General features: G+C 46.7%; 1 protein-coding gene across 1 annotated transcript in view; it reads right to left on the bottom strand.

Annotated features, from left to right (window-relative positions):
* The window catches only part of LOC127583547 (ephrin type-B receptor 2), a 277,407-nt gene that overhangs the window by 62,501 nt on the left and 193,217 nt on the right, over nt 1-21,689 (bottom strand). The window contains exons 5-7 of the mRNA XM_052039645.1: nt 16,370-16,705; nt 6,032-6,156; nt 1,007-1,169 (exon numbers count right to left, since the gene is read on the bottom strand). Coding sequence (XP_051895605.1) covers nt 1,007-1,169; nt 6,032-6,156; nt 16,370-16,705 — 624 coding nt within the window. The remainder of the gene's footprint in view (nt 1-1,006; nt 1,170-6,031; nt 6,157-16,369; nt 16,706-21,689) is intronic.

The following is a 21,689-nucleotide window of genomic DNA, read 5'->3' as shown; positions in this document are numbered from 1 at the left end:
TCATCTGTCAAATGTCAGTGGCGGATGCTGATCAAACGAAGATGTTCCCAGCTTGTTTGACCTGATGCCACGAGGCTCTGTGGGTTCAGCTCTACTTTTCCTAACTCTTTTTCTATTACAGAATTCAGTGACATTCAGTCCTTGTTTAACTAAAAATTGACTGACCTGGAAGGTAGTCCAATGTACAGTGTGTGAACACTCCCTCCCTTTGCAAGAATTACACTCCGACTACCTTTGGATAATGAAAGTATCCAATTAATGGATGTGCTAGGCTGTAATTTTATTCCAATTTTGTATAATTTCTTAATTTGTAGCTGCATTAGTGTTTTGTCTCTAATTATACCCTCTTATTCCTTAACTCAAACCAAATTGATTCAGATTTCTGAAATAACAAAAAGTGCTGGAAAAACCTAGCAAAGCTGCAGAGAGACGGTGATCATTTCCGATTGACCAGTCGTCTCCCTCTGCACACGATGAGCACATCTCTGACCAGGCACAAGGTGACTCCAGTCTACGTCCCTGATGTCCAGTGAAATACACCTAAACGGCAGGAGGGCACGCAGTATGCCAGCAACAGAATAGTAATGCCACTCTATACCAGCTGCTTGGTTCTGTCTCCCAACCACAGCTGTAATTGGTAGGGATCCAGAGCGGGGAACAGATGAGCTACAGCCCTTGGGGGCAGCTGTTAAACATCAAAGTGAACACATTCTTTTGAACATGTAAATGTAGGTTACAGTGAACTACTGTTACTTAGAAATAAAAGTACAGGTAATACACTGCACAACAATTTTGGAATCTTCGACCTGAAGTGTTAAATCTTTCTTTTCCCACACATATGGCCTAACCTGCTGAGTGTTTTCAACATTTCTGTTTTTACACTTTGGAACCTTTTTTTGGTAGGACATTATTGGTCTTCTAATGTTTGAAATCAGTCAGGTAGCATGTCCATATATAGCCCCTCCACATCGGTTTTTCCATCTAAGGCAAGCAGGTGCCTGTTTACCTTCTGTCATTGTCTGAAAATACATCTTTCCGCTGAATTGCCCAAACCCAGCCACGGTCCGTGCTCGTACTTGGAAGACATAGATGGTGCCAGCGCGCAAGTTGCCGATGGTGATGGTGTTTGTCTGGCTCTTCACCGTTGAGGAGTTGTACTCCGTTTGATCCTACACAAAGAAGAAACCTCTTTCAGCTTGGTCTGCATTAATTCATGGAATCACAGAACGATTACAGCACAGGAGATTATTCAGCCTATCACGGCCACACTGACTTTGGTAGAAACTCATTAGTTCCATCCCCAGCCCTTTCTCTGTAACCTTGCAAATCTTTCTTCATCATTTATTTATATAGTTCCCTCAAGGCCACAGTGGAACCTGCCTCAACCACATCTGCAGACAGCGCCTTCCAACCACTGCAAAAACAAAGCTTTTCCTCAGGTTACTCCTAATTCTCTTGTCTTTTGTTTTACACCCGTGACCTCTGTTCTTAGATTCCAACAGAAGAGCTTCCACTGTCCATTCTGTCCAGACCCCCCATTGTTTCACACACTTCTTGTCACATCTTCCTTCAGCCTTCTCTCCAAAGAAAACTGTCCCAGCCCTCCATAACATCCTGTCCTCATCCCAGGAACCGTTCTCATCAATGTCCCTCACACTCTCTCCAGGTCCTGCAAGTCCTATACTGAGGTGATCCGAATTGAACACATTAATCTAAATGAGGGCAGTACAGTGTTCTCTGACTTCCCAGCTTTTATACCCTCTGCCTCTATCGAACATTTACAATTATTCGAATCCTATCCTCGTGTAATTCAAAGACACCAATGCAAATTGTGGTGCATCAGTGGGGTTGGAGAAATGCTGCAATGTAGAGACAGTATGTCTATAGAGTCATGAAGTCATCATGGCACAGATGGAGGCCATTTGTCCCACCAAGTCAATGCCATCTCTCTGTGGAGCAATCCAGTCAGTTTCCTCCACTCAGTTTCCAAGCTTATCTCCCTCAAGGCCATCAGAAGGAGGAAAGGGAGCAGACCCTTGATCCTTCCCCACCACTCAATGGGAATCATTGCTGATTTGACATTTCCCGCCTATTTTCCTGCCTTTCCTTATAACCTTTCATCATTTGCTGATTGTAAATTTGTCTACACTTGCCTTAAATACAGAAGGATTCTGCTCTCCCAGCTTCAGCAACACTGTAGGGTGATGCCTCGTAGGACATCAGTAATGCCTTCCCTTATTCAAATTGAACAGGAGCCTGTGAATTCAGCAACTGATTGGTCCCTTCCAAAGCATTTTCTTGTTTCTTAATCCATTTCCTTTTCCCCTTGAGACCAGCAACTCGTGTGGTGCTCCTAACACTGCTGAAGGAGGACAGGAAACATCTGTAGCAGTTGGGGAGTCTGAGTAGGGCCTCAGTTCTGTTCAACTGGTTGGATTGAGTTCAGGCAACACTGCTCTGAACTTCCTTTTAGTTGGATGGAGTCCTTCATCTACATTGTAAGCAAGACACTGAGGCAGGAAAGACACGCTTGTATTTCCTCAACCAAATCCTGCTTTTGGAACTTGCAAAGTACATCCAGTAAATGCTCCCCGTGTTCCTGCTCTGTTTATCAGGTACCAGAAAAGATCAAACTGTCCTAATGCTGCCATCTGTCTTCACTGCAGGAACGATTGGTTCTGCATCTCTGCTCCAGCCAGTCCTGTTATACTGTAGGGTACAGTTGTGCTTTGATGAACTGAGTTGTGATTTCTACCAAAATCATCACAAAACACCTCAGGAAAGAACAGATGATAGAAGCAGTTTCTTTTGCTCTGCATCTCTCCTTGATCTACATCTATTTTTGGCAGAGGCCTTTCAAATTGGATCTAGTCCCAAATAAAGAGAAGAGGGAGCTTTGCTTGGTGTTCACCATTTCACCCTCCCTGTTACATTGATTCTTTCCCCAGTGTGGATAGGGAGGAAAGTGGGTAACTCCTTGAGCTTCACTCTACCATCCAACTGATGTCACAAATTCCTGATCACACATCACACATACTGCAGAATCAGTATCAATTATCTTTGACAGTCCCTTTACTTCAATATATACTGATTAATAGACAGGTTCAGTAGGCTCTTGACAGTATGGACAGTCTATACTATCTATCGAGATCACCAACTTCTTATTCATAAGTAAATTCCTGTCAATATTCTTCCCGAATGGCTTCACACTGCTGTGGTCCTGCTTTGCTTTCAGGCCAACTGTTGACTGATATCCTTGAAACCACAGTTGTGCCGTCAGACCCTGCGTGTCTTCGTTCATTAGCTTGGTGTTAATGCTGCCATAACGATAACATCTCCCCTTTGGTGCTCCTTCCCTTTCCCTGAAGATGCCTTGGAGCTCGATCCCAACTCATTAACACTCAGAGCCTTCACTGGGGGCAGGTCCTGTGCTTGTTTGATTGTGTCTCTGCTGCCTGGACTAAACTAACTGTTAATTTTGCAGTTCAGCTTCCTCTCACTGCTTGTCTGGGTACTTACAGCTACAATTCCAAAAACCTGATGAACCTGTAACATCTCCAAACATGCATCAAGCTGGCTGTGTTCAGCAATCTTTCTCAAGTTGGCCACAGGGTCTCCAACAGTTTCATCCGGATGCTGATGTCAGTTGTTAAACTTGCACTGTTGTGGTTGTGGTGAGGTGATCATTTAACTATTAACTTTGTTTAAGTTGTTTGATGAATGCTTTGAATGTCTGGGTTCCTGGTTTTGCTGGAAGCAGCAAAGTGTTTATGCTACATCCTAGTACAGACATCGAGACCAAAGTGGATTACTTGTTTCTTTCTGCAATGTCAGTTACAATGTGTTCAACCCTATCTCCACTGAACCACTGAAAGAAAATAATGTACTGGTTGTGGTCATTTTGACTGCACAATGCCAGAGCAGAACGAATGGAAACCCATCAGTGAAATAACTCAGTCTTCAGTAAGTCCTGCAGCCCCACAGCTCCAGAGCCTAAACAATATCTCCTGGAGGGCAGGCAACACTTACTCCTGTAATCACTCTGGTCAATCTGTTTACACCAGTTACTATAACAGCACCACTCAGGGTCTGCACCCACTGTGGAAACAACATTCACAGACCTTTATCAACAGGTGCTTGTCAGGATGCAGCCACATTATTTATGTGTCATTATCCAACCACTAGAGGGAGCTGAGCAATGGGAGCTGAACAGATCAGAGTCTCGCTCTCTCCGTCCCACGGCTTTCCTGACTCCCTTATTCCACTCTCCTCTTCCTCTCTCTCTATCTACACTAACATCTTCCTTCCCATCTCCCACTACTCCCTCTTTGATGAACACGTTTCCCAGCAGTTTCAGAGTGACAAGAGTTAGAGACAGGACCACAGTCCTGGTTAGGGAGGTGCTGAATACAGTCATGGTCAGGGAGGTGCTGAATTCATTCCTGCACCTTTTGATTACCATGGGTTATTGAGATGGGGGAATGGGACATCTGATAGGGGCGTAGGAGGGAGGGTGGTGGGGATCGATGATTTTGAATGGGAGTGAGACTTGCCAAACAGCAGAGAGTGAGATTTCCACTGTTCAGGGCAACACGACAGGCTGAATGTTAGTCACAGAAGATCCTAAAACAATTTTAAAAGCTTTGATATAACTTTTGCATAACCACTTCTCACTCAGATGGATTAACACTGATTAATGGGAGCTCTAACATACACCACTAAAAGCAAGGACCCAGTACTGAGCCCTGTGGAGCCACACACCAGACAGCCCTCTGATCACTAAAATGCACCAACCACCGTCACCCTGTGCTTTCCTCCACTTTGAAAAGTTCTGGATCCAACTTGCCACTGGTTTCGCCTTTCAGGTCATCCTGTCACATGGGAGTGGTTCATGTGTAGCTTTAGTACATCACAAGGAGGTTGCAGACTGTGTAGTTTGTGGATAAGTGCTGCAGCTTTAAAGTTTCCATGTAAAAATACATGTGCATGGCAATTCCAATGTTGTTAAGGCTTCAATGTCATAAAGAGCCACTGTGAAACACCTGATGATTATTGCCATAAAATCCAGGCCTAGATACCTCCACGTGTGGGACGAGGCACGAAGAGGCAACAAGTGTCAGATGGTCACTAATAACGGTATCAGGACAAACTTCTTTACCCAGACAGTGGTGGAAATGTGGAACTCTCTCAGTTGAGGGAATATTATAAATGTAATTTTGGGAAGTATAGTGAAACACAGGAGGGAGAAAGAAATTGAAGGACACGCAGCTGAAATTTGAGGTGGAGGATGGTGAGGAGGCGTTGTGGAGTGTAGGGAAGGCCTGTCCCTGTGCTCTACACTCTCTATAAATGTTCACTTACAACATGTGATCATCTATCACTACTCGATATTAAAACCAAAAGGCCAGGAAGTCGATTAGAAGAAAACCACTTGTGTGTGTTGTATGTGCGAGTTGTGCAGAGCCATGATGTTTGAAGGGTCTGAGTCCATTCCCTGTGCAAGTACAGCCCTTTCGGCAAATGGTGCTCACACTCCTGATCACAATTCACCCTGACCTGCTTATCAATTGCCCGTCACGTTTCACACGCCTGATGATGTCGCCAACAAGCACGGCCCATGGCTTACTGACAAAAGCTGGGTGAATAGATGTGACCTGCAGCCTTCATAGTAAGTCAGGGACCACACCTGAACCAAAGGAGCCAGAGCAGGCCATCAGTTTTTATCTTTACTGACTCCTGTATGGTTATTGAGTGATGATGCCCTTTAGCAGGCAGGTAGTACTGATACTGTCACTGCACCCATGGACCAACCGTTGACATCCATGCTCCCATTCACCGCTGTGTAGCAGCCCAGTCACTGCAGAGTGATCCACTGGCTCCACAGCGTGGAGCCCTCAATACCAAACTGAACGCCCCCTTCCCTGCTCCACTGTCCCTCTCTCTTCATTGTCTCACCTCCCTGATTTCCCTCCCTCCTTTGAGGTTGAAGACTGTCCATTTTAAATTCCTCCATTGCTCCGAGATTCCATACCTTCTCATAATACTGGAGCTCGTAGTCCAGGATGACTCCGTTGGGCTGGTCAGGTTGAGCCCAGGACAGTGTGACACTGTCCACCGTCCGGCTCACTTGGTGCATAAATGAAATTGGAGATGGCGCTGTAAAATAAAGTGAACAGTTCATCAGAATAAGCCGAACACTCATGGAATGTCCTTCCACATTCACACACAGTGACATCCACTCAATGATGATGAAACATGCCAGTTAAAGCAGCACTTCACCAGCTGCATTCCTCTACAGAATGCAGATCAAGGAATTAAATGCCTAGAAATTACATTTTGCCCTTTTTTGGCAGTGCATTGTGTATAGCACTAATGGGCAGGTGGATTCCCAGCAAATAGTCATGAAATTGGACAAAGATATATGAAAACCAGTGCTCCTGTTTATGCTGAGAATCCTGCACTAGGTCTCTACCAGGTGGTTCCTGACAGGAACGGCAGGAGAAACTCCCATCTGCCACATCTTGGCTTGGGAAGGACATTGGACCTTTGGTGAGGGAAAACAAGGGAGAGGACCTCCCAATGATCTCCTGTTTGCCTGAGCAGCCACCATGAGATAATCTGTCCTGACTGGACCTGAGTCATGAATGGTGAGGTTTGTGATGAGCGATGAGGCAGAGATCACAGCACTGAGCACTAATGTGAATAGTACAAAAATGCTGTAGTCAGTGAGGAGGTTTCAAGTAATTTCAGCATTGAGGAGTAGAGCTGGCAGATACTGTGGGCATGAGATTGATGTCAGAAGAGTGAGCCCTTTAATTCACATTGCATCAGCGTCCTAGCACAATGTCCTCCTCGTTTTTCCTGTGGTGGCTCAACAAAGTTCAAATGTGGCACAATTTATGTTGGTCGGGTAGGAAACGTTTAGTATCCAAATTGTGCACATAGATTATCCCCTGGATAATATACCACAGGTTAAATCATCTCTCTGCATGTTTTGCACATTAAACACAGGCGCAAATTGATCCAAGCAAATAGCTAAAGTAGGAGTCTATTGATCAGAAGGATTCAGATTGGCCCACACTATTTAGAGCAGGCAACATCTCAGAGACACAGAATGGTTACAGCATGAAAGAAGAGCATTCAGTGTACTGGGTCTGCCGTGGCTCCAGAGGGGGCAGGCCCAGCTGCCCCCCCCCCCCCCCACCGCTCCCTCCCTCTGCAGAACACTGCCAATTCTTTCTTTTCAAAAACCTCCCAGCTCTCTTTGGAACTCCACAATTGAACCTACCTTCACAGCTCCCCTGGGCTGCTCATTCCACACTCTAACCACTCACTGCATAGAACTGTTTCTCCTCACATCTCTTTTGGATCTTTTCCAAATCGCCTTCCATGTCCCCTGCTTCTTGATGCCTCCTCCACTGGGAACACCTGTTCTCTACCCACTTGGTATAACTGCCTAACGGATTCCTTTACCACCTCCTCCCCAAGGAAAACAACCTCCTCCAGTCTATCCATGTATCCACTGACCCTTGAATGAGTTTAGTATATTTAGGTAGTCTTCCCTGATACTTATTATCTATGTTTGACTAGGGGGAAGTGAGCCTAGATTCAAAGAATAGTGCAACTCAGAACTCTTTCTAAATGTTTATTTAAACTAAATAACACCACGAATAGAATGAAGCAAAACATTAAGAATAATATGACATGATATTAAAAGAAACTTCAATTATATGTAGGATTATTATGTAAAAATATTACAGATCACAAAAAAATACCCTGCACTGTCCTAACGTGGGCGGCACGGTAGCGTAGTGGTTAGCACGATGCTATTACAGTGCCAGCGATTGGGGTTCGATTCCCGTCGCTGTCTGTAAGGAGTTTGTACGTTCTCCTGTGTCTGCGTGGGTTTCCTCCGGGTGCTCCGGTTTCCTCCCACATTCTAAAGACGTACGGGTAGGTTAATTTGGGTTTAAAATGGGTGGCACGGACTCTTTGGGCCAGAAGGGCCTGTTACCACGCTGTAAATAAAATTTAAAAAAACAATCTTACAGAGCTTCTAACTCTTAACCAACTGCATCCTTCAACCTTGTGCCATTGGCTCTTACTCTGATTCTGTACTCGAATGGGTTTGTCCCCAACCCCCCACAACAGGAAAATCTCCCCCCTGTGTGACCGTTCCCTCCATACTCAGTTTAGGCCATGACCCCTAACCCAATTAGTCCCCTGTCACTAACTTTCACAGAAAGGTCGCTTTGATAGACGGGAGTTTATCAGCACCACTAGAAGCTCCTACCCTCCTGACATTTCACAGGTAGCCAGGAGAGCCTGACGTATATCCTGGGGTTAACTGTGTTTGTGAACAGAGAAACACTTCCTTGCAGATTGTTCAAATTCTGATTTTTTTAATATTCCTTTAACAATAAAATGGTCTCCTAGTTTCTCAGTGCATGCTGAGTAAGATTTTCATCAACCAGGAAGCAGTTAACTACACATCTTCTTGAAGGTCACCACCTGCAGTCCTCTCTGGTGACATTTCCTAAAATGTGGTGCCTGGATCTGGACAAAATCCTCCAGCGTGACAGACCAGTATTTTACAAAGATTCATCCCATCTTCCTTGCACTTGGACTCCCTGCCTCTGCTTATAAAGTTCAGGGTTCTGGATGCTTTTTTAACCATGTTCTCAACCTGCTCTGCCTCCTCCAATGAACCATGCACATGTACCTGATATCTCACTGCCCCTGTCCCTCGCAGAACTGTGCCCTCTGGTTTATACTGCCTCTTCTCATCCTGCTCTCCAAACTATAACACCTTGTATTTGTAAGTGTGGGCAGCACGGCAACGTAGCAGTTAGCGTAACGCCATTACAGCGCCAGCAATCGGGGTTCAATTCCCACCACTGTCTGTAAGCAGTTTGTACGTTCTCCCCGTGTCTGCGTGGGTTTCCTCCGGGTGCTTCGGTTTCCTCCCACATTCCAAAGATGTACGGGTTAGTGGGTTAACATGGGTGTAATTGGGCGGCGCGGGCTCGTTGGGTCGGAAGGGCCTGTCACTGTGCTGTATGTAAAGTTTAAAGTGAAGTATTTCTCAGCAGTAAGTTTCATCTGCCACCCATTCCATCACTGATTCACCTTGAATTCTTTTAATATTCTCCTCACAGTTCCCTCCGCCTCCACCATGTCTCCTGCTGACTTTGAAGTTGTGTGCTGCGTACTTGTCAACATCATAAATGCATACAAAGAGGGATCAGAATGAATAATGAGTATGGATCATAAGACCATAAGATATAGGAACAGAATTGGGCCATTCAGCCCATCGAGTCTGCTCCATTACTCAATCATGGCTGATGTTTTCAATCCGATTCTCCTGCCTTCTCCCCATAATCCTTAATCCTTTTACCAATCAAGAACCTATCAATCTCTGCCTTAAATATCCCCAATGACTTGGCCTCCACAGCCATCTGTGACAACAAATTCCAGGTTCACCAATACCAATCTGGCTGAAGAAATTCCTCCTCATCTCAGTTTTGAAGGGAGATCCCTTTATACTGAGGCTGTGCCCTCAGATCCTGGACTCTCCTACTGATGGAAACATCCTCTCCACATCCACTCTATCCAGGCCTTTCAGTATCCAGTGGGTTTCAATGAGACCTCCTATTCCTTCTGAACTCCATTGAGTACAGGCCCAGAGATAACAAACACTCCTCATACATTAAGCCTTTCATTCCCGGGATCATTCTAAGGAACGTCCTCCGGACCCTCTCCAGAGCCAGCACATCCTTCCTTAGATAGGGGGACCCAATTATCGGTGAGCAAATCGTCTCAATGGAACATGAGACAAAGCCATGGATACAAGGAGCCCAAGTGATGGTCTCAGCTGAGCAGGAACTTGGCAATGGGATCACCAGAGCAAACTCTTGGTAGTCTCACACCAGAGTAACCTGTTCTGGCAGCGGTCCCCACTGAACAGGGCTCACAGACAATGATCTCAGCTGGGCAGCTTGCTGGGCCATGGTATCACTACAGGAGAGTGCTCAGGCAATGGTCCCATCACAGCAGTGTGTTCAGACAGACCATCTGGGACCAGACAAATTAGGAGCAGAGTAGGTCACCTCTTACTCTGCTATTACATATCATGGCTGATGCGAGTATAACATCTCTACATTCCGTAGACCCACGGTAACCTCTCACCACCACACCCCCCAACCCTCTGAAGAAAAAAAAATATTTTTTCCGGGTCAACAGCACAGAACCAGGCCCTTCGGCTCATTCTGACCCTTTACCCATCTACATCAATTCCATTCGCCTGCATTAGGTCTGTATCTTTCAATGCCTTGAGCATTTAAGTGCCTGTCAAAATGCCTCTTAAACATATTAATTGTAACTGACTCCAGCACCTCCTCTGCCAGCAAGTTCCAGATATCAGTCAGTTTATGTGACATGGAACATGGAACATGGAACAGTACAGCACAGGAACAGGCCCTTTGGCCCATGAGGTCTGTGCCGACCATAATGCCAGACTAATCCCATCTGCCTGCACGTGGTCCATATCCCTCCATTCCCTTTAAAATGTTGCTATTCTATTGTTTCCGTCACCTGGCAGCCCGTTCCAGGCACCCACCACTCTCTGTGCAAAAAATTTCTAATCGAGATCTCACATCTGATTGAACCAAGTTAACAATCTGTACAACTACAAGATTAAAAACCCATCAGGAATAATAATGAAAACAAAAACATACGTTAATTTGTTCTACGATGTACGATTGTTGAGCAGGCCTTGAACAGGAGCAGGAGGCAGCTGTTCATCCCTTCCTGCTCAGTCGTTCAGTAAGATCACTGCGGACTCTGCGCCTCGTCCAACTTACCCACCCCAAGATGCTATGAACCCCTTAGTTATCACTCGTCAGTCTTGTCTTTGAGAGTACTGAATGACTAGAATAGTATCAGATTAAAGGAAGAGAATTCAGGCTGGAACCGTGATGGATGTGAGGAAGGTAATTATTGGCTGCAGGACAAATGTTTACTCACACTTCTTCTCAGGCAGTCCCTCAGGATGGCGGAGGATTTACCTCCACTCTGGTTGTGGGGCGCCTGAGGAGGCCAATGTGCGAACCACAGACACGTCCACGGAAGGGGCAGGAAAAGGCTGATGGGACGGGGGGTGAGGTTAATTTGTGAGGCATTGTGCTCTTTCTGCTCCTCATGTGGGGCCACTGTGTTGTCCCAGTGCATGGACTCGGGATTCTCAATTCTACCCCAAATGCTGCTCCACCTCGAGTGGTCATGGAAGTTCCCAGGAGTCAGTGGAAGTGTTGTACCTTTTTCTCCATTTGTCTTGGGATCTCTTCTCGTGACAGAGACTGGAGTAACCTGTGTGTTTCGGCAGTCTGGTATCTGGTCTGCAAACAGCTTGACCTGCCCACCGGAGCCACTGAGTGTGTCCAGAGCCTCAGTACTGTAGCTCTCTTTTTTCTCACATAGCTCTGCCCACTCTGCCAATTTTTTGACATTTTCTGTCAATTTTTTGTCCTCTGTGCTGCTTGCTGAAAGAACTCACATTGGCAATGCTGCACCTTTTAGTGTAGTGTTATCCTTAACCACAACTTGTCACAGGTGGATCTTTAGAGTCTGATATCTCACTAGAAGGAATATTCATTGAGAATTCATTGAAATTATGTCAATGCTGGCTATTGGAATGTATGTGAGAAATTGCTGACCGTAGATTACTGAAGAATATTCCACCAAAGCCTTGTTCAGGTAATTTGTAAACACAACAGGGCGTTTCTTTTTGAGAATTTGAATAATAAATTGCAGAATTTTGTGTGTTTCTTTGCAATTTATAACTGGTTTAGAATTAGAGTTGCAGACTCATACAGCACAGAAACAGGCTCTTCGGCCCAACTGGTCCATGCCGACCAAGATTCCATCTAAGCTAGTCCGATTTGCCTACGTTTGGCCCATATCCCTCCAAACCTTCCCTATCCAAGTACCTTTTAAATGTTGTTAATATACCTGCCTCTACCACTTCCCCTGGCAGCTTGTTCCATATACCTTAAGGTTTCTGTTCAGTCTTTCCACTCTCACCTTAAACCTATGCCGTCTAGTTCTTAATTCCCCAACCCTGGGAAAAAGACTGTGCACATTCACCCTATCTATGCCCCTCATGATTTTATACACCTCTATAAGATCACCCCTTATTGTCCTACACTCCAATGAATAAAGTCTCAACCTGTTCAACCTCTCTCCATAACTCAGTCCCTCAAGTTCTGGCAACACCCTCGTAAATCTCCTCTGCTCTCTTTCCAGCTTAATGGCATCTTACCTACAAGAGAGTGAACAAAACTGAACACAATATTCCAAATATGGCCTCACCAACATCTCGCACAATTGCAACATAACAACCCAGCTCCTACATTCATTCTCCTGACTGATGAAGCCAAAAGCCTTCCTCACCACCCTGTCCACCTGCGATGCCACTTTCAGGGAACCATGTACCTGAACTCCAAGGTCCCTCTGTTCTACAACACCCCCCAGGCCTACCATTCACTGTGAAAGTCCTACCCTCATTTGTCTTCCCAAAATGCAACACCTTGCACTTATCCAAATTAAACTCTATTTGCCATTCCTTGGCCCACTGACCCGGCTGATGAAGATCCCTCTGTAAACCCTGATACCGTCGTCACTGTCAACGACACCACCTATTTTACTGTCATCTGCAAACTTACTAATCCTGCCTTATAATTCTCATCAAAATCATTGATATAGATGACAAATAGCAATGGGCCCAGCACCGAGCCCTGGGGAAAACCACTAGTCACGGGCCTCCAGTCCGAAAAACAACCTTCCACCATCACCCTCTGTTTTGTACCATCAAGGCAATTCCATGTCCAGTTAGCTAGGCTCTGCCTGGACCCCATGAAATCTAACTTTCCAAATCAGCCTACCAGGTGGAACCTTATCAAAGGCCTTACTGAAATCTATATAGTCTACATCTCTTGCCCTGCCCTCGTTGATCTTCTTGGTTACTTCTTCAAAAAACTCAAACAAATTCGTGAGACATGATCTCCCACACACAAAGCTGTGCTGACTAACCCTAGTCAACCCCTGTCTTTCCAAATGTGTGTATATCTTATCCCTCAAAATCCCCTCCGGTAACTGACCTACCACAGAGGTTAGGCTTACTAGTCTATAGTTTCCAGGTTTTTCTTTGCAGCCTTTCTTAAAAAAATGGCCCAACATAGGCCAACCTCCAGTCTTCCAGCACTTCACCCATCACTAACGATGATGCATACATCTCAACCAGGGCCCCTGCAATTTCTTCTCCAGCTTCCCACAGTGTTCTTGGATATACCTGGTCAGGACCTGGAGATTTATCTACCTTCACATATTTTAAAACATCCAGAACCTCCTCTACTGTAATGTGGACTATTCCCAAGACCTCCCCATTAACGACTTCAAAGTCCAAATTCTTCATGTCCTTCTCCACAGTAAAAACAGAGGACAAATATTCATTAAGGATCTCGCCCATCTCCTGCGGCTCCACACAAAGATGTCCACTTTGGTCTTTGAGGGGCCCTATTCTCTCTCTAGTTACTCTTTACCCCTTAATATACTTATAAAATCTCTTTGGATTCTCCTTAAACTTCTCTGCCGAAGCTATCTCATGTTCCCATTTTGCCCTTCTGATTTCCTTATACTCTTCCAGGGATTCACTTGATCCCAGTTGCACTTGATACCACTTGATCTCATGCCTCCTTTATCTTCCTGACCAGAGCCTCAATATCTGTTGTCATCTAGGGCTCCTACCCCCGCCAGCCTTGCCCTTCACTCAGGAACATGCAGACCTTGAACTCTTGTTACCTCACCTTTAAAAGCCTCCCACTTGCCAGATGTTACTTCACCTGCAAACAACCTACTCCAATCAACCTTTGCAAGTTCCTGTCTAATACCATCAAAATTTGCCTTGCCTCAAATTAGAACCTTAATTTATGGTCAGGTCTGACCCTTTCCATTACAAATTTAAAACTAATAGAACTATGGTCACTGGTCCCAAAGCGTTCCCCCACTGACACCTCAGTCACTTGTCCTGCCCTGCTCCCCAAGTGTAGGTCGAGCTTTACCGTCTCCCTGGTATAGCCTTCAATGTACTGCCTGAGGAAACTTTCCTGAACACACTGAACAATTTTGCCCTTAGCACAATGGCAGTCCCAATCTATATTTGGAAAGTTAAAATCCCCTACAATGCAACCCTATTATTCTTGCAACTTTCTGCAATCTCCCTGTACATTTGTTCCCTTAATTCCCTTTGACTGTTAGGGGGTCTATAGTACAATCCCAACAACGTAATCATCCCCCTTTTTATCTGTCTACACTTCTTGCTGCCTTGGTAAAGCAGCCAGCATAATCAGGTGACCCCACCCACCCCAGACATTCTCTCTTCTCCCAAATTCATTCGGGCAGAAGATACAAAAGCCTGAAAGCACGTATCAACAGGCTGAAGGACAGCTTCTACCCCGCTGTTATAAGACTATTGAACAGTCCCCTATACGATAAGATGGACTCTTGACCTCACAATCTACCTCATTATGGCCTTGCACCTTATTGTCTGCCAGTACTGCAGTTTCTCTGCAACTGTAACACTTCATTCTGCATTCTGTTATTGTTTACCCTTGTACTACATCAATGTACTATTGTAATGAAATGATCTGTATGGATGGCATGCAAACCGACGTTCTTCCCTGTACCTCGGTGCATGTGATAATAATAAAACAATTTAAAGCCTCACTGAACAATTCCTCAGTAGTTTCATCTCGGACTACTGCCGTTCGCCTTCATCAGCAATGCAACTTCCCCCTCCTCCATTTCCTTCACCTCGATCCCACCTAAAGCAGCTGTACCCTGGAATACTTAGCTGCCAGTCCTGTCCCTCCCTCAGCCATGTTTCTGCAATGGTTTCACGTCCCAGTCCCACGTAGCTATCCATGCCGAGTTCAGGCACGGCACGATATAGCACTGGTTAGTGTAACGTTATTACAGCGCCAGCGACCCAGGTTCAATTCCGGCCGCTGTCTGTAAGGAGTTTGTACGTTCTCCCTGTGTCTGCGTGGGTTTCCTCCGGGTGCTCCGGTTTCCTCCCACATTCCAAAGACGTAAGGGTTAGGAAGTTGCGGGCATGTTATGTTGGCGCTGGAAGCGTGGCGACACTTTAGGGCTGCCCCCAGAACACTCTAGGTAAAAGTATGTATTTCACTGTGTGTTTCAATGTACATGTGACTAATAAATTTTATCTTGTCTTATCCACCTGACCTGTCAGGCCACTTGCACTGAAATAAATGCAATTTAATGCGACAGTCTTTCCTCGCTCCTTGCCCCTGCTGCTGTCTGTCTCAACTACTGACCTTACTGTCACTGATGCTGCAAAATTCATATTCTTTTGTACATTGAGCTCCAACGCAGCCGTGTGCAGCTTGCGGTCAGACCAAACTGCCTACCCTGACAGCAGGCCCCTGCCACCTTCACAAGCATCTCACTTACCTTATTCTCATCACACAGCAGGACCCTGCTGGACGAAGCCAGTGAGTTCCTCAACCGCAGGGCTGTGTGGGGGGAGGAGGTGTGACACAGCAAGACCCACCCACAGAGTCCCCAGAAAACTGACATCCTTCGCTAAACCATGATCCCCGTCTGAGCTGCCTGTCAACTCTGTTAAAATATGAAGAATGTCTCTGACATGCAGAAACATTCAGAGTTGATGGAACTGCTCAAACTGATCAAACCAGTAAAATTAACAAATGAAATAGGGGGTGATGTGGGAGGGAAGGGTTAGATAGACCTTAGAGCAGGATAAAATGTTAGCACAACATTGTGGGCTGAAGGGCTTGTACAGTGCTGTAATGTTCTGTTATCTAAAAGCTGGAACATTTAAAAATGCAACATTAAAGAAAAATTCCAATAAACTCAAGCAATTAAACCAAAATCTAAAAATACTGTTCAATTCTCACAGCTGTTCCCTTTCATTGAAATCAGTGAAGAGGTTTCCCTGCATCAGATCCAACCTGATTATAGGTGCACATTCCCAACAACAATTGCTGACCTCCAGTGTCTGAGCAGAGTCAGGGAAACACTCCCTGTAAAATCATTGCGCTCATCATTCTGGGAAGATTGTCCCGACAATGCAACAGTGGAGAGTTGCTGCTGTTGTTTAAAATGTAACAGGCCAAAAAATTATTCATGAAGTTTCGGAAGCTGCAGTTCTAGATGAGGGTGAGTGCAGTTCTTTCAGGTGATTTCCTCTTCCCATAATCAGAGAGGCAGGAATTATCCCCGGTGCACAATAACTCGCAGGATGAATAGAACATTACAAGTCTCTTACCAGCCTGGTTGGTAGTAATATTGACGGATGCAAAGCTGGGCGAGTAAGGACTTTGATCAGAGACTCCATTCACAGCCTGGATCTCGAAGGTGTATTGTGTGTGCGCCAACAGGTCACTGATGTAAACACGAGGCTCAGCCAAGCCCAGCTGTCGTGGGACGAACTGCACATTATCCCCGCATCGAGTGCATGGTCCACGCCCAGAACTGCAGCTCTTACAGATCACATTGTAAACCACATCTTCCCTGCCTCCGGTCTCTCGCGGAGACGTCCATTCCAGGTTCAGGGACGTTTCATTTACACTGGAAATAACAGTCTGCGGTTCAGATGGTGTTGCTTGGAAAAAATAAAGGTAAAATGATTTCACTCACATTGCACAAATTCCAGAAATGTGACTGACAAATTCAACAGTATTTAGCATAGTTTTCTATGATTTCTGCAACATGACTAAATTCTTCTTCAAGGAAGAATTGTCCTTGAATTCTGTATGATCTGAGGAATGTGTTCATAGAATCGGATCATAGAATGGTTCGAGCAAAGGAGGTGGCCATTTGGCCCACTGTGTCTGTATTGGATTTCTGGCACAGCAACATCACACGTTCCACGCACCAGCCTTCCCCCCAGTCTCCGACAAGTTATTGTTTACCACACATTTTTCCATTTCCCTTCTGAAGACCACAGACAACCTAACTCCACCACGGAACATTCCAGATTTCAACCATTTCCTAAAGTAGCTCTTAATTCTTATTCTCTTTAATTTATACCCATGACCTCTCGTCCTTGAACCCTCCACCAAAGGGTACAGTCTCCCATTACTCACACTCCAGACCCCTCACTATTTTATACACCTCAATCACATCTTCCCTCAGCCTTCTCTGAAGAACAGTCCCAGCCTCTCCCCTCGGTCCCTGTGACTGTCGTCCCTCATCCCAGGAATCATTCTCGTAAATCTGCTCTGGAGCCTCTCCATAACTTCACACCCTGCCTTTAACAAGGTGACCACAATAGCAGCAGCTCAATATTGCAGCTGAGGCCAGACCACTGTCTTATAAAGATTTAGCAGTCTCCTGACGAGGAGCTATGCGTGCTTCCCATCCTGTCCCGTCACTTCCAATGGTTTGAGCACCCACACCCCAGGTCCCCGCACCCACACCCCAGGTCCCTGCACCCACATCACAGGTCACTGCTCCCACACCCCAGGTCCCTGCACACACACCCCAGGTCCCTGCTCCCGCACCCCAGGTCCCCGCACCCACACCCCAGGTCCCTGCTCCCACACCCCAGGTCCCTGCTCCCACACCCCAGGTCCCTGCACCCACACCCCAGGTCCCCGCTCCCGCACCCCAGGTCCCCGCTCCCGCACCCCAGGTCCCCGCACCCACACCCCAGGTCCCCGCTCCCGCACCCCAGGTCCCTGCTCCCGCACCCCAGGTCCCCGCACCCACACCCCAGGTCCCTGCTCCCGCACCCCAGGTCCCCGCACCCACACCCCAGGTCCCCGCTCCCGCAACCCAGGTCCCCGCACCCACACCCCAGGTCCCTGCTCCCACACGCCAGGTCCTGACACCTACACCCCAACTGCCGACACACTCACCCCAGGTCCCTGATTCTGAACCCCATTTAGTATCTCTTATTCTGCAGACACAAGAGACTGTAGATGCTGGAATCTGGAGCAACACAAAAGATGCTGGTGGAACTCAGTGGGTCAGGCAGCATCTATGGAGGGAAATGGACTGTCGATGTTTCAGGTTGAGAGCCTACAATCTGGACTGAAGGGGGAGACCGCCAGTATATAAGGGTGGCGGAAATGGTGGAGGAAGAGCTGGTGGGGATAGGTGGATCCACGTGAGGGGAGTGATATGCTGATGAGGGTGGGTATGAAGTCAGAAGCTGGGAGGTGATATGTGGAATTGACAAAGGGCTGAAGATGAGGAATCTGATAGGAGATCATAGGAGAACATGGAGGGAGGTGGGGAGTGGAAACAGATCGGGTGATGGGGGCCTGTTAGATCAGCAGGAGAGAGAAAAAGGGAAGAGGGGAGTGGTTACTGGAAGTTTGAGAGTTTGATGTTCATGCCACCAGGTTGGAGACTGCCCAGGCGGAAATGGAGGTGTTGTTCCTGTAATTTTCGTTTGCCTGTGACCTGGCAGTAGAGGAGGCCGTGGACAGACGTGTCTGTGCGGGAATGGGAAGTGGAATTGAAGTGGGTGGCCACCGGGAGATCCTGGCTGGCACAGCGGATGGAGCGAAGTGCTTGACGATGCAGTCACCCAATCTGCGTCGGGTCTCACCGATGCAGAGGATGCCGCACCGGGAGCACCGGATGCAATAAATGACCCCCTCGGATCCACAGGTGAGGGACTGCCTCACCTGGAAGGACTGTTTGGGACCCTGAATAGTGGTGAGGGAGGAGGTGTAGGGGTAGGTGTGACACTTTGTGTGGTTACAGGGGTGAGTGGCTGGGGAGGGAGGGGCATGGGTGGGCTGGGCGACTGGTGGGGAGGGGGATTGGTGGGGAGGGGGATCAGTGGGGAGGATCGGTGTGGAGGGGGATCAATAGGGAGGGGGATGGGTGCGGAGGGGGATCGGTGAGGAGGGGGATCAGTGGTGAGGGGGATCGGTGGGGAGGGGGATCGGTGGGGAGGGGGATCGGTGAGGGGGGGGATCAGCCACAGTCTCACTGAACAGCAGGCGAAAGCGCCATTACCAATACTTCTGCTTTTGTTTCGTACATTGACCTGTGGATGGCAATGTTTGAGCTGCAGATTTGAACAGAGATGTGTTTTACTGTTGAATGCAGGTGTAGCTGACAGCTAATCAGTTTGTTTGTTAATCACTGGCTCATTTGACCTTGGATCATAAATGAACAATGATCACGGATGTGTTACACCATTGAGTGCCTTCACCCAGAGTGTGGTAGATCTCTGGAATTTGCTACCCCGCAAGGGTTGGAGGTACATCACAAGGCAATTAAACATGTAGATAGAGTTTTGAAAGATCAGGGAGGGGAGGGTTATTGTGGAAGCAGCAGGGAAGAGGGAGTCGAGGCCTGGGGCAGATCAACCAAGGTTGTATTGAATGGCAGATAGAATTGAGGGGCCGAGCGGCCTACTCCTGCTCCTAGTTTCTCATTTTCTTAGAGTCACAGAGCAATACAGCACGACAGAGGCCCTTCGGCCCAACCAGTCAATGCCGACCATGATGGCCACCCAGCTGGTCCCAATTTCCTGTGTTTGGCCCCTATCCCTCCAAGCCCTGCCCCTCCATGTACCTCTCCAAGTGCTTCTTAAATGATACTGTTGGACCCGCCTCACCCACTTCCTCTGGCAGCTCGTTCCATACACTCACCACCCTCTGGTTAAAACTAGACCCTCAGGTCCCTTTTAAATCTTTCCCCTCTCACCCTAAACCTATGCCCCCTAGTTTTGGACACCCCTACCCTGGGGAAAAGACTGTTACCGTCCACCTTATCTATGCCTCTCATGATTTTATAAACTTCTATAAGATCACCCCTCATTCTCCTACATTCCAAGGAATAAAGACCCAGCCTGGCCAACCTCTCCCTATAACTCAGGCCCTCGAGTCCTGGCAACATCCTCGTAAATCTTCTCCACACTCTTTCCAGTTTAACCATGTCTTTCCTATAACAGGGGGACCAAACCTGTCCACAGTGCTCCAAGTGCGGCCTCACCAATGACTTACACAACTGCAACATAATGTCCCAACTCCTGTACTCAGTGCCCTGACTGATGAAGGCCAGCGCGCTAAACGCCTTTTTCTCCACCCTGTCTACCTGTGACGTCGCTTTCAACGAACTATGCACTTGTACTCCTAGGTCCGTCTGTTCCATTACACTCCCTAGTGCCCTACCATTCATAGTACAAGTCCTACGCTGGTTTGACTTTCCAAGATGCATCACCTCACACTTATCTGTATTGAAATCTCAGCCACTCCTCGGCCCACTTCCCCAACTGATCAAGATCCCCCTGTAATCTACGACAACCTTCTTTACGATCAACAACACCTCCTAGTTTCCTGTAATCTGCAAATTTACTGATTGAGCCTTGTGCAGTTAAGTTCTTATGAAGGTGTTTTTTGATGATTTCCTTCCCCAGGTTACAGACAAGCCCTCCCTTCCTCCTTTCCCTTTCCTCTTTCCTTCTGTTCTCTCTCATATCTGACTCCATTCTCCCTCTTTTTCCCCACCTTTTCCCTTTTAGTCTCTATTCTTCATCCTTTCCCTCTCCATTATCCCTCCTTTCCACTTTGGTTTCTCTCCCTTCGGCACGGTAGTGTGACGCTATCACAGTGCCAGTGATTGGGGTTCAATCCCCGCCGCTGTCTGTAAGGAGTTTGTACGTTCTCCCTGTGTCTGCGTGGGTTTCCTCCGGGTGCTCTGGTTTCCTCCCACATTCCAAAGACGTACGGGTTAGTAGGTTAACATGGGTGTAATTGGGTGGTGCGGGCTCAATGGGCCAGAAAGGCCTGTTAACGTGCTGTATAAATAAAGTTTTTAATAAGTTTTTCCCCTTCCATTCCCATCTTATTCCTGAGTTATGGACACCCCATACATACAAACAAGTTCTCACAAATATTATTAAATTCAAACAAGAACCAGTTTTGAACAAAAAACCTCTTTCCATGTACCCTCACCACAGTAATCAGACACCACAGGCTGCTTGTTTCACCGCAGGAGGTCACTTAGGAGGTTGCTTTGAAAATTGACAAGCAATTGGTTTGATTAATATTTGTTAATTGTCCTTCATCAACACTATTCCTTGCAATACGGTGGAGGTGAGGTTCCCACAGAGTGATCTTGTGTATTTTCCAACATGGATGTGTGTAAAGACAGAACCGTGGGACGGCCTGTAGATCACTGTTCTCATTTATCTGTTAACTACAGCTGGGCTTTATTCTTGGTCACAGGTACGTTTGACTACTGATGAGGGGGTATTTGGATATTGACCACATTTGCTGATTGAATGAGAGCCATGGGTGGGTTTGCATGAACTGTCGATAACCTGACATCCTTGCTACTGTTTGAATGATGATCATCAATGCTTGACCATCACATTTGACGATCAACGGCCAGTGTACGGGATTTTAAAATGTGTTTATTACTCACATGATACTTGACTGTTGTTCATAGGTCTTGTTTTAATGGAGCTCACCGGCTGTGTGTTAATCTCAGCTAGTTTCTGTCCTCAGTCCAAATCTTCCACCTTGACAGGTCTGGGTCAGCTCCATCTCTACATCTCCTGTGTACCTGAACCTCCTTATCTACAATGTTTGTGTCTCCAAGTTTACCCAAGTCTGCAC

Source organism: Pristis pectinata, chromosome 26 (assembly GCF_009764475.1).
Source record: "Pristis pectinata isolate sPriPec2 chromosome 26, sPriPec2.1.pri, whole genome shotgun sequence".
NCBI classification, from domain to species: Eukaryota; Metazoa; Chordata; class Chondrichthyes; order Rhinopristiformes; family Pristidae; genus Pristis; species Pristis pectinata.
Note: the sequence above shows the minus strand (reverse complement) of the source record. Positions and strands in the feature narration are given on the sequence as shown.